At 35.6% G+C, this 12,594-nt stretch overlaps 1 protein-coding gene across 1 annotated transcript; it reads right to left on the minus strand.

The window, feature by feature from the left end:
- Positions 1 to 1,038: 1,038 nt before the first annotated feature.
- On the minus strand, positions 1,039 to 12,055 carry LOC124405897 (collagen alpha-1(XV) chain-like). The gene is made up of 4 exons (XM_046881165.1): positions 12,001 to 12,055; positions 4,190 to 4,458; positions 1,306 to 1,581; positions 1,039 to 1,068 (listed from the first exon to the last, which is right to left on the minus strand). Exons 1-4 carry the CDS (start codon positions 12,053 to 12,055, stop codon positions 1,039 to 1,041), a joined length of 630 nt encoding a protein of 209 aa, XP_046737121.1.
- Between the last annotated feature and the right edge of the window lie 539 nt (positions 12,056 to 12,594).

A 12,594-nucleotide genomic window follows, 5' to 3' on the forward strand; every position in this document is an offset into this window, starting at 1 on the left:
TTTTGTGAACCGTTAAAAGAGTAAAATTCCTGCTGAAAAATGTTACGCTTCGAGAACCGTTAATTCCAAATCACCGCATCCAAGAAGAGTAGAAAAATTCATACAGACTAATTCTTGGCGTTATTTCTTGACTTACTTTTATAAATAATTCTACAAAAGAAGATACGAAGCAATTGGCCGAAAGAGTTAGAGCGTGCAAAGTTTTCCAGAGAAATGCATATATGCTTATGAATATGAAAAAAAAAACGGAATACTTTGAACCCTCTACTTGTCAACAATAAACAAACGCTCCGGTGAAATTGCATGAAAAATATAACGTAAAAAAGGTGAAAATTACTTACAACTCTAAGAGCATCTCAACGAATAACGTGTTATAAAAATGCGTATTTTCTTCGATTGTAAAAAACAACTCGATATACGAATAACGCAGGAAAATCTGTTCGAGATTTCGTATTTTCGTGGTAAATATTTTCTTTCTTCTCTTTATTCGTCAGCTTTTTTTCCTTCCCATGACAAACAAATTTAAATGCTGATAGGTCGGATCATCTACCTTTTTCTGCAATACGGTTTCTGTTTGGGTCTCGCAATTTCGAAGGCAAATTGATTATCGATTAGGAATAAATTTACAAACTTTCTTCCCATTTGTTTGCCTTATTTTTGTAATTTGTTTCTCGCCTTTCCCACAGCACAGTTCCATTTGCTCGCGAGCCTTTTATAAACTTCGAATAAAATTCCGAGGCTCGTTATTTCACATCCTCCATCCCTTTTTTCTAACTTAAAATTAACTTCCGGTTGTTAGTCGACGGTTCTGAAGCGAAACGCCTATTTTATTAAAACCCATTGCATATGCTACTACTGACAAGCATTAACTTTTATTCAATACATTCTTTCAAGCGACGTTTTATCCTCGTAGCTTCAGTTTTATCGATGATTTTATACCTCGTGTAAAACCTGAAATTTTCCTCGCTAGTTTCTAACAAATCAAGCCTTGCACTCTTTTATGCAATATAACCAGTTCATCCTTATACTTGCAAGCATTTATGCTTTTTCAATTGCCTGTATCAAAGCCTGATACAACATTGAAATATAAATTATCTATCAATTTTATCTCTATAAAAATTAAACATTTTTTAATATATTTATATCAGTGAGACTCGTCGAAATGGTGATAATTCATTGTTAGATACTAGATTAGAACCAAGAGAAGAAAATCAGTCTTTGAATCACACGTGCGGCGAAAAAAAAACTGATTCCTTTTTTTGATTAACAGAGTTATTGCTGCGGAAAAAGCCAGAAGATACTCACGTCGAAGTTTCCTTTAATGTTGGCACCAGCCTGTGCTATGTATAGTATACTAGCCTTGTCGAAGACGAGCACCGACGGAATTCTGGTTACCTTCTGCTTCCCGAATTCGTGGCAATTCAGATAGAGCGTGACATCGGTGGTCGTGACTTTGACGACTATTTCGGCCCATTTATTGACCAAACGTTGAACCGTGAAAGTCGCTATCTCGTCGGACAGAGAGTGCTGCTGTGAGTTGGTATAGATAAGCGTTATGTTCTGATTGGTCCCGGGTCCGTTCTGAAAAAATAAAGAAATGAAAATGAAAATCAATTCAGCTTTCAGTAATTCACAATTCTAATATACAAAACGTAGCTCGTCAGTTTCGGTTTTGAATTGATTCACGAAAAAGAGCAATTCATCGCATTAGAATGTATGTAGAATGAATTTCATCAATTTCAATTCGAAGCTTACGAGACATATTTCATAACTATTTATTTAAAGTATCAGATTTTTGTTGCAGCGCAGTAAATTTGTAAAACGAAAGACTTGAAGATAGAAAATAGAAAATTTTTATTAGTTTTACAAAAATGAAGTCACAAGAGTATCGACTTCCTAGAACCAACTAAACTCTTCGCATTCGAATTTGGAGTTGGAATACAATTCAGTCCAAATTAAATATCCATAATCATGGAACTGAAGTGGCTTGACGAAATAATCCGTTTCAAAATATTTAGCAAAAGGCAATACGCTCGTAATTAATTACAACAAAGCATGATAGTAATTATATACAGTACAAAGTTCACCCAGCTCAGCAAACCTTGTAGTTTATTAGGTACGTCTGCATTCTAACAGTTACACAGACAGAAATTCGTCGGAGCGATAAATTTAATTACAAATTAGCATTCCGTTGGCTGGTAGATCTGTATGTGCGAAATTAGGTACCCGTATTATGTGCACTTCCTACATACTTGATCAAGTGTCACTAATCACGTATATATATATCTCGGCTCGGTGAACCCACGACTACATCTGTAAACCCGCCAGATATTTATCTACACAAGTAATTATACATCCAGCATCTCGCGTCTACTTGCTATTAGATTTAATTACGCACGTCGATATATTTTTGCACTATTCAAGAATATGATCTTCAAGGGGGGAAAACAAAAAGGAAATTTTGGTCTCTTTTATAAATTTTTTTAACAGGGAAGTGATAATCAGAATTTGTTTAAACTTGGAGGATATTTTATTCATGTTTTGAAGTATACTTTGTAATTTTTTCAAGTCTTTGAAACCGGAAATAGTGGAGCTAGAAGCTGCTGTCCATTGACAATCGCCATCCGAGTTTTTTGCGGGTGGACATTCCTGAATTATTTTTTTTTTTTTTTTTTTGACAACATATTTCCTAAGAATATGAATTTAATTGTGATAAAAAAAGTTGAAAATTTCATGTTTTTGAGGTGTTTGAACACAATGTCATATTTTTGTACCATGTTTTTTCACCTTTTTTTTATTAAAAAAATATTTTTAATAATAATATCATCCCAGAGTTAGGTTCATATTCTTAGGAAATATGTTGTTAACGAAAAAAAATTTTAATCATTACAGATGAAAATTGTGACTTCAGGACTGCCCATCAGCAAAAAACTCGGATGGCGATCGTCCATGGACAGCAGCTTCTAGTTCCACTATTTCAGGAGGAAATGGCTTGAAACAATTACAAAGTGTACTTCAAAACATGAATAAAATATCCTCCAAGTTTAAAGAAATTTTAATTATTCCTTCCCTGTTAAGAAAATTCACGAAAAACACAAAAATTTCGGCCTCCTAAACTGGTTTCCCTTCTTAATAAAGTTTTCACATTCTTTTCGCGTGGTTAGAATTTTTCCCGTATTTAGAATATGCAAAAAATTCAAGAACACATGTTTTTGAAAAAACTCCGGGTGTCTTATTTTTGCTTTTAAAAATTTGTAATTATTTCACAGGTATTTTACTAGCGTGGAGAACAAAAGTGAGCATTCAATTTTTAATCTGATGATTGATTATGAATTTCTGCTACTTGTTTTAAAATAACAATATTCAAAAAGATTGAATTTTGAAAATAATCTCAATATCAATTTCTGACATGTTTATTTTTTTATATTTCAACTTTATTTAACAAACAAGTGGCACAATCTTATAGTTAATCGTGAGATTGCGGATTTCAATTCGCATCTATCCATAAATAGCGAGTCTGATTATTTATGTAACAAGGATGGAATTATCTGAAATTTTGATAAGATGACAAAAATTTTGATTTGACTTTATTTGAACCAATTTCTCGGTAAGTCTTGCATTGTATCGTTGATTTTTATACTGTTTCGAAAAAGTTCAGTATTTTCGAAAATCATTCTTACGTGACGAAACCTGCTTCTGGTTTTACCATATTTCAAAGTTTACAAAATTTTCAATTCCAAATTTTTTAGAAACATTTCTAGACCCAGAATTTGAGCTATTACGTATATAAGCACTCAAATAAATGTAAACGGAATCGTGTGGGCTTTGAAGTAACAGTTTCGAATTTCCTTAATTTCCTTACTTTACCCCATTACACCCGAATGAATACAAAATCAATCAACGTGAATAAAAAAATGGGAACCCGTAAATATCCTGCACCAGAAATTTCTACATCAGTTAGTCAATAATTTCTTGAGTCTACACTTGAAGTAATTGAACATCTAAGTATCATCAATTAATTTTCAAACAAATTGAATAACATTTGTTTATTTTTTATACTCACTTATACTTCGTTGATATTCAGACAAAGTTATTTTCAACATTATCGGTTATCAGAAAAAATCACAATAACAATAATAATAGTGTGGCAAGCAGTGAATTCAAATTTGGTAATACTGTAACTACTTGCCGAAATTTTGAGACCCAGCTGGATGACGGTCTCTAAGGGATTAATAACGGCAAAGAGATAACTGGGTCCAGTAGGCTGGAGGGTTTTGAAAGAGGCGACGAGCGTAAATTCCTCGGGTAATTTCTCCGGCAAATGAACTCTGTAGAATCTCTTGATGTCCGAGCCGGGGAAAAATCTGTAAGCTGGAAATTTGTCCAATCCGAAATCCATTTCCACGTTTTTCTCATCTGGGAACTGCATCACCGTCCCCAACAAGTCCCATGCCACCTCTGAAACATGAATCAGTAATAAGACTGTTAGAACTATCTTATGATTCGTCAGTAAAGTACCGATAGAGTATCTCTCATATCAGACTTCGAATTCACTTTTTATTCTCATTTCGACGAGTAATGGAAGAATCTTGCTAACTCCAACGTAAGCAAAGTGAAAATAAGTGAAAAGAAATTAAGAGAATGATTCAAACTTTCATAAAAATTAGAGGAACTGTATTAATTTTTCAGAAAAAAAAAAACCTACAATGGAATGATTTCGTTGAAATTCAGTTTCCAAGACTTTTTTCCCGCTCAAAAAGACTTTTTGAATGGAATTTAACTCGATTAATTTATATGTCACTTTTAAACATCCCTTACATTCTCAAGACACGTGTGTCCCTGCGGTTTTTTACTGCATTGAATGGTGATTTTTTAATACCAGCGATAATAATATAAAACCCAGGATTGAACTTTGTAATCTGAAAATTTGAACAACGTTTATTTATCAGATTCGTCGTAGTAATTCCTTGTCGAAATTCTGGGATTAAATATTATTCTTCACAATAATTTTCACAGAGAATAAGTGTCGAGTTTTCAGTAACTAGGATATGAAATGATTCGTTTTCGAACAGGAGTTTGAAAATGTGATCCTGATCTTTGGTTCTCCAGTAACAGGGTCACGTATGTAAGTCAAGAAGACTCTTTCAATTACTGTGCAGACACATATAATATATACCTATATATATATAGTGATCAGAAAAAAAAACTGTTAATCACGTCGCTAGCAAGTCCAATTAAAAAGCTACCATCTCGCCCTACATTTCTGTCTCCAGACTTAGCTAGCATATATGATATAGCGAATTTTTACTCTGACTATAAAAATAGGAATTTTTTGTCTTTTTTAATATCATGCAATCATTTGGAAAGTGGTGAATTTAACAGGTGATTACGATTCACCAATTTTATTTAAATAATTAAACTGCTACACCGATTAACGATTGTCGATTCTATTCGTTTCTTTCGATCGAATATTTCAGATCAGGGAAACAAAATTTGTGATATAATTGGTGAAAGATTTGAGATTAAAAGACAAAAATATTTTGTTCATTCGTTGGTAAAGAAGAATTATACATTCCTTTGAACAAAAATTTGACTCAATGATCTGTCTGTAACACCGGTTAACACGAATTTTGAGTCTGGGTTCTAGATGTGAAATTTTTACTTCTTCCACGTAACTAATACAAGTACATTGCAAATATAAATTGGAACAAATTTGAATTACACATTTGAATTTTAAAATAAAAGTGATTTAAATGCCAAACTTAAGTTTGTTTAATCGATATTAACAATGAACGTTTGAAAAAATAGGTAGTTTTACTTAAAATCTGAAATATCGTTCTGGTTTCCAAAAAAGAAAACTTTATCTAAAAAAACGATATTTTCTTTCATTAGTTACGTAAAAGAAATCAAAATTTGACATGTAAAAACTAGACTCAAAATTCGGGTTGACCGGTGATTATTTATCAACATAAAAAAGACAAAACCAGACTTTATAAACAACTTTGCGACGTATAGAGTCAAGGTTTGTATATTTAAATATAAACTTGAGAAAAAAAAAAAAAAAAATTTGACTTGTGTAACCCTTCAATGTCCACAATTGAAAAGGTTGACTTTGACTATGAACGAGTGAAAAAGTTCCTCCATGCACATTTCGAGTTCCTTTGTGCGGATGATATAGTCGGAAATGCAACAAGTTCCAGGTTCATAACGTAGATGGCAGCTAGTGACGTTAAACTGGCACCGAAGAAGCAGAAAATTCGAACTACACGAAAGAACGAATCCTAAAAACTGTTGATTTCGAAAAAAATCTTTTAAAATCAGTCAACTGATAACAAGGTAAAAAAAAGTGCAGTCTCACATAAATGTTTGATTCAAGCCATCGCGTTGCTATAAGTATAATATAAAAAAGAATTTCGGGCAGTCGCGATGTAATTGAATTGATTTGTTACTCAACTTGTTTTACAATTCCAGTCTCCATATATTTAACATAATTCATACAACCCAAACGACCATTTTCCAACAATTCTTATTTCTTTAAATAATTTATTTACCATCTCATCCCATCAAATGTACGATACTTTTAATAAAAATATATTTTCAGTTACTATACAGTAAAATTTTATTTCAACCTGATAATGAACATCCCAATAAATTTATCCTAGTTTCTTCTACAGTTATTTTAAAATTCAAAACTATATTCGCAGAAATTTTTGGCTCAAACCCTATTCCACCATTTTTGGAATCACCGTTTTTCGTGAGTTCGAATAACACGATGATTCATAACTGAATGAATGATAACTGTGAAAATTGGGTTATTAGTATAGGCCGGTCAGGATACTTAAGTACGAAAATTCGGAAACGGGGTAAACGTGTCGAGTAGCCGAGAGGGCACATCCGGAATGTTCAAGGCAGGGTTTGTGTTCGTTTACTTCCTTTCATTGTATTTGGCCAACTGGTTTATACACCTCCCTTCACGTGCTGCTCGCTCTATTCCTCGAGATTAGGTTTACGCCTAACTTCTCAACTTTGATGCCACTTTTACGCCTGTTTTGTTAATTAAGAAAATTCTCGCCAAACAAGCACCGCACTGCTTTTTAACTTGGAAAATTAGGTTTCCTTAACTAGAAATTTGAGACCATCGTTATTATAATTAGGTAATGACAATACAGGTCAGAACTAAAATTGTTGTAAAAAATAATTCTACCGAAATTTGAATTTTTTCTAATCAATATCAAGCAATCATTCCCTGGTTTGTACCTTATATTAGCTGCTAAACTATATTTTGAATTGAAATAGAATAAATAAAACCAAATGCTATGAGATATTAAAAAAAAAAAAAAAATGTAACGTGGCTAATCAAGTAAAGCTTAATTAGATATTTCAAAACTAACGCAATAATTGAGTGAAGTTCAATCACTCATTCCATCAATCATTCGTAATTAAGGAGAGTTTGATTATGAGTTTCGACAAAGTATCTAAAAGTCGAGTGAAGTTTGATTTCATAATCAGCGATGATAGTTTAATAATAATGCAATCGGTGATTGTAAATAATTGTCCACCAGCTTAAAATTAGCAAAAGTTATCAAATAATGTTTTGTGTATGATTTGTAAATTGCTATTGTAATTAAACTTTAAATATTTGTGACTTATCGACAGACTCATCGAATAATTAATCGTGAGCAGAATGATAATTATTGTTGAACATTTATTTCGTCGAAAAATTACTTTTTAATTCTACTACGAAAAAAAGTAATAGTTCAATACACCAGAGTGATAGTTAAAAATATCAATTTTGTAAGTTATGGATATACTGTGTGTAAACATTTGAATAAATTTTACTCTACGACCCGTTAATTCTTCCTTGTCTAACAAAATTCATTTTGACTAAATATTGCAAGGTAATAAGTGACTATTTAAACATTTCTCAGTGCTAAAAAAGAAAAAAAAAATGATCAACAATCAACCAAAAATCATGCAATTAGTGATTGGATTCTTAATAAATTTATAGTCAAAGAGAAAAATGAATTCATCCATGGCTGTGATCCACCCTTAATGAAGTAGGTAAACCTGATTTCCGATGAAACTTATATCTCGATATAATTTTTCGATTACATAATAAGACTTTCGAAATTAAAATCTGACACTTTCTTAGTTTCTAGCATCGATTGTAAAAAAGCAGGTAAACTATTGTACACCGTACGTGTAGGCAAGGGTGTTGCACAAGTATGTACGCAAAAGCTCTTGACGCCGACAAGAAAAACTTTCGGTCGTTTACCGAGACACGTGTATAGTCAGTTTTCGCAGAACGCGTACGAGTCTGGGGTTTACTGTTGATTAACTCAGGGCTGTTAAATCCCCTCGAGATGTTGTTCCGGTTCAAAGTTTAATATCTCTCTCCAGGGGAGAAGGAGGAAAAGGAGGAGGAGGAGGAGAAGGAGGAGGAGGAGAAAAGCAGCATCGAACCACTCATGGCAGTCTGCAGGGGCGGCCAAAGAAATCGAATGCTTATGAGTCCTTCTGGTTTTCAAATTTCAATACACTCTAAAGAGAAGGGTTGAAGATTAGCGAGTTTTAACTCGTTATCAGCTTGAGAAATGATTTAAAGGTTTTCCTTTAACTTGTTTTCGTAAAAACTATATTGCTTTCATCTCCACTCACTTGGTTTGATTCAAATCTGATTAATTGTAACCTGATAAATTCGTTGGATCTACAACAAAATTTTTCTTTTACTAAGGACCGTGCGATTAATCGATTAATCGCAGACTTTTCTTTCCAATTGACTGATTGATTCGTCAATTTCAATTAATCGGTAATTTCGATTATTAATCAGTCATTCTAATTAATAGTGTTTGATAATGAAAAATATCTATTAAGCTGAAGAAATATGTGAGTCTCGTCATAAAATAAATAAATAAATAATCTAATGAGAGTGAAAACTTCTTTTACACGAGTCAGAATGATTTTGTTCACCGGAATCCCAAGTGACTGAGATTCATTTTCGTATTTGAATTTATTTTCAAAGTCATAAAACCGATCTTCGTTGACTTACAGTCTACAAACATATATATAACAAATCCGAGATAATATTTCTAACCACATTATCGAGATTCGTCCAATTATTTCAAAAGTGCTGGAAAAAATATTTTTACAAAAACCCCAAAAGTGAATAAAAATAGAAACATCCAACGCGACTGAATATTCGATCAAGTCCAAGAACATCGGTTCCTGCGTACCCAGCTGAAGAACGTCGAACGTCATACTTGACGGGCACACGATGGTCGCGACCAAATACATATAAGGGGTGGGTGTGTGGCGGGTAGCCCTTGGCGTTTGCGGTGGTGCGAGAGGGTTAGATTTCGAGGGAGAAGGATGGTGTTGATTTAGGCTGACTTTTTAATATCTTGAGCATTGAAAGAGGACGCGCATAATCCAGCTGTGGAGACTGCACTCGGTCCGCTTCGTTCCGTTCCACCCCCCAACCTGCCCCCCGTGGCCTTAGGCGAACAGAGGGTGTGAAATATTAATTGAAACTGTATGTGTAATTGGAGTGGTGGGGTCGTTAGTGTGCGGATTTCGTCACGTGTGAACAGAAGGCGATGATGACGATGACGATGACGATGCGTAATCGCTTGCTGGGCTTTTGTAAGCTTGTTTTCACATCTTCAATTGCGCATTGACGCTGACAGATTTACCGACGCATGTGACTGCAGCTTTTATAATAATCATTCTACTCCCTCAGCTTCGGCTTTGTCCAGACCACCACGAGGCGGTCCTGCTGCGAGGGCTCAGTTTCATTCCGAAATACGAGAGCCTTGCGTTCATCAATATCATCCATCCGTTCTCCCTTCCACCCTTCCACCCTTCTTCACCCCACCGTCAACTTTACACTCTGGAACATTGACGCTTCGCCGATACGCGAAGCTACATAAACTTCCCAATTCCATCCAACCTCTCGTCGGCCGTCAGAGGTGTGTACACGATGTAAAATACCGTCACTTCATGACAAATTGTCCAATGAACGATGATGTTTCGGTAGTCTTGATGGTCAAGTTCACATGAATTTTTCAACTTTTTTTTACGTTTCATAAGGCGTGATGAGGTACATTTGGCAAGTTGAGATCCGATTGGTTACATCAGAATTGATACCGTATTACGGATCAATCAATAATCGTTGTTCAATTGAAGTCTTCACTTAGATTAGACCCGATTCCAAGTAATTCGAGTGATTTCGAAAGTTGAGTACAGATTCGGAGTATCTTTGGAAAGGATTTCATCCTTGGGTCCATTTTGTAGATGTAGTTGATAAGAGTACATGGCTATAATTGAAACGAACACAGGACACACTTATAGGATAGGTAAATGGTGATAAAATTATCGCCTCATGTTAAACGTGGGAAATAAATTGTGGAGATTAAGCCAACGACCCCCGCAGGGCAGCGTAATAAATCAAGATCGCGGATTGGATGTCTTTGGTCAGATGTAAGGTCTGAACTTCCTCCGCCTGCCGCCTCTCAGTGAGATTTAATCAGAAAAGTTCGGAAGCTGGAAAGGAAGGTGGTCGTCTGTGGTAAATGTTGGCTTTGTTGTTTGACTTTCTTGGAAGGTACCCGAAGTGCTCTTTGAGGACGTAAGGATCCCCGTGTAAGATGAGAAATTCACCTGTTATATTAGGGAAATTCATTTCTCAGAATTTCTGCTCTTTGAGCATCAGTACCTAGTTTCCGATTTCATACCTCGAGTTAAGAATCGCTTTGGTATTGTTCTTCGAAGATCTAAGCTTCGATGAGCAGGAGGATATATAACTGATCCTTTCAAGGCAAGGAAGTCTGTTTTTAGACTAATTCATTTTGAAGCCTTTGGCACGAGGTTATTTATCGTCTTATAGCAGCCTGCAGCTGCTCTTTTATATCAGTCGGTCCACATTGCCTAAGGCTGAGGAAAAAGAGAAGCTAGAGGGATGAGGAACCGGTACAAAAGAGGAAGTGGGCCAAGAAAAGGAGAATAATTACCAAGATTTACCCCCAACATCGTGTCATCAATTCACCGGTGAAAAATCGCTCGGATTTCCTCCAACGTCACGTCGACAAATAATAACGAAAAACCAAAACAAAAGACGTCTGTGAACGTCGATGTGTCGAGCTTCACCTACCCTGCAACAGACGAAGGTCCAAAAACGGAGGCTAAAGCTGAACCCATCAACCTTTAGTTACCACTTGCGTCCATTATTTAGCAAATGAATTAAACGGAGTGCGGCACGTTTTTATTCTTACTCTGTTCATTACTTTGTCCATTGGCACGTGGCTTAGTGACTTGTAAAAAAAAAATTGACCGGAAGGTGAAAGAGAGAGAGAGATGATGATGATCAGAATCGACTGCAATAAGCAGTACCCAGCGAAATAGCGAAGATGTTATTGTAAAATTTCGTTTGTTATTACAGGTAACAAAGTGGCTCTTTGCTGTAGAACCAATCGACCGCATCTGAAGACGAAGAGAGTGGCGAGAGAGGGTGAAAATTGTCTTCGCTCAAGTAGTCGTTGCAAGGTAGAGAAACGCGGGAGGAGAATACTTGAATAGAAACGTATAGATCCTTGGATCTACGATAATAATATGATCTTCTCCTCCATGGACCATCTTCTCCTTCTCACCTCTCGGTTACGTCTCAGAAGATGATCATCGGGGTATTACGGGATAAGAGATGGGGACTTTTACCATTTGATTTGGTGTTTGCCAGTGAGAAAGAACTTCGCATCGTTTGTAATCCCTACATCATTTCACGGTACATCCCATGACTCCAGGGAAAATAGCCAATCAGAAACTGGCAAATATTTCTTCGACGCAAACATAGCGCCGTACGCGGTGTACGGGGGTGACATGGAGTGTGGCTGGGTTCTGGGGTGTGAATTTTTTCACGTCAAAGGGTCGTGAACACAAGGGAAAAGGAATTGTCTTTCGACTCTTTATACGACCACCGACACCACTGCTGTCTTGTTTATCGTAAACCTTTTTCCGTAATGTCTTCATCCACCGAAACCTTAGCTGTTTCTCGATCTACCATTCTTAACACAACCGTGCATCATCAGTATCGGGACAATGTTTTGTCAAACGTTTAACGGTTCAGGAAAGTAAAAGAAAAGAGAATTCGCCTGGAGCACAATTTCAGATTCATCTAAAAGCTTTTTATCCATGTAACGATGATGGGTTCAGACTTCTGTACATCCATTTGATGGATGATTGATTTGATTTGATGAGAAATTATGGACACACGGTCCTGACTCAAAGTGACTTCATATATCTCCAGTAAATCCATGCGACCATAATTTACTGTGAGTCGAAGAACCTTAAAACCATAATATTCATTTCACCATGATGGAGATGAAGTACCGTCGTGTACAATAGAAGTGGATATTTCTATTCCGGATGCCAAGCTGTTGGGTAGAGAGAAGGAAAAGGAAACACGACAGAGGTCAAATGATAAAACGATTTCACGGTTGATTTGACGACACGCCTACAGAGTGACAGGCTGCAGCGAATTGCTGAACATTTTACAGGCGCACCTGTGCCAGTGGTGGACGCAGCTAGATATTGGACGCAAAA

This window comes from Diprion similis, chromosome 4 (assembly GCF_021155765.1).
Source record: "Diprion similis isolate iyDipSimi1 chromosome 4, iyDipSimi1.1, whole genome shotgun sequence".
Classification (NCBI taxonomy): Eukaryota; Metazoa; Arthropoda; class Insecta; order Hymenoptera; family Diprionidae; genus Diprion; species Diprion similis.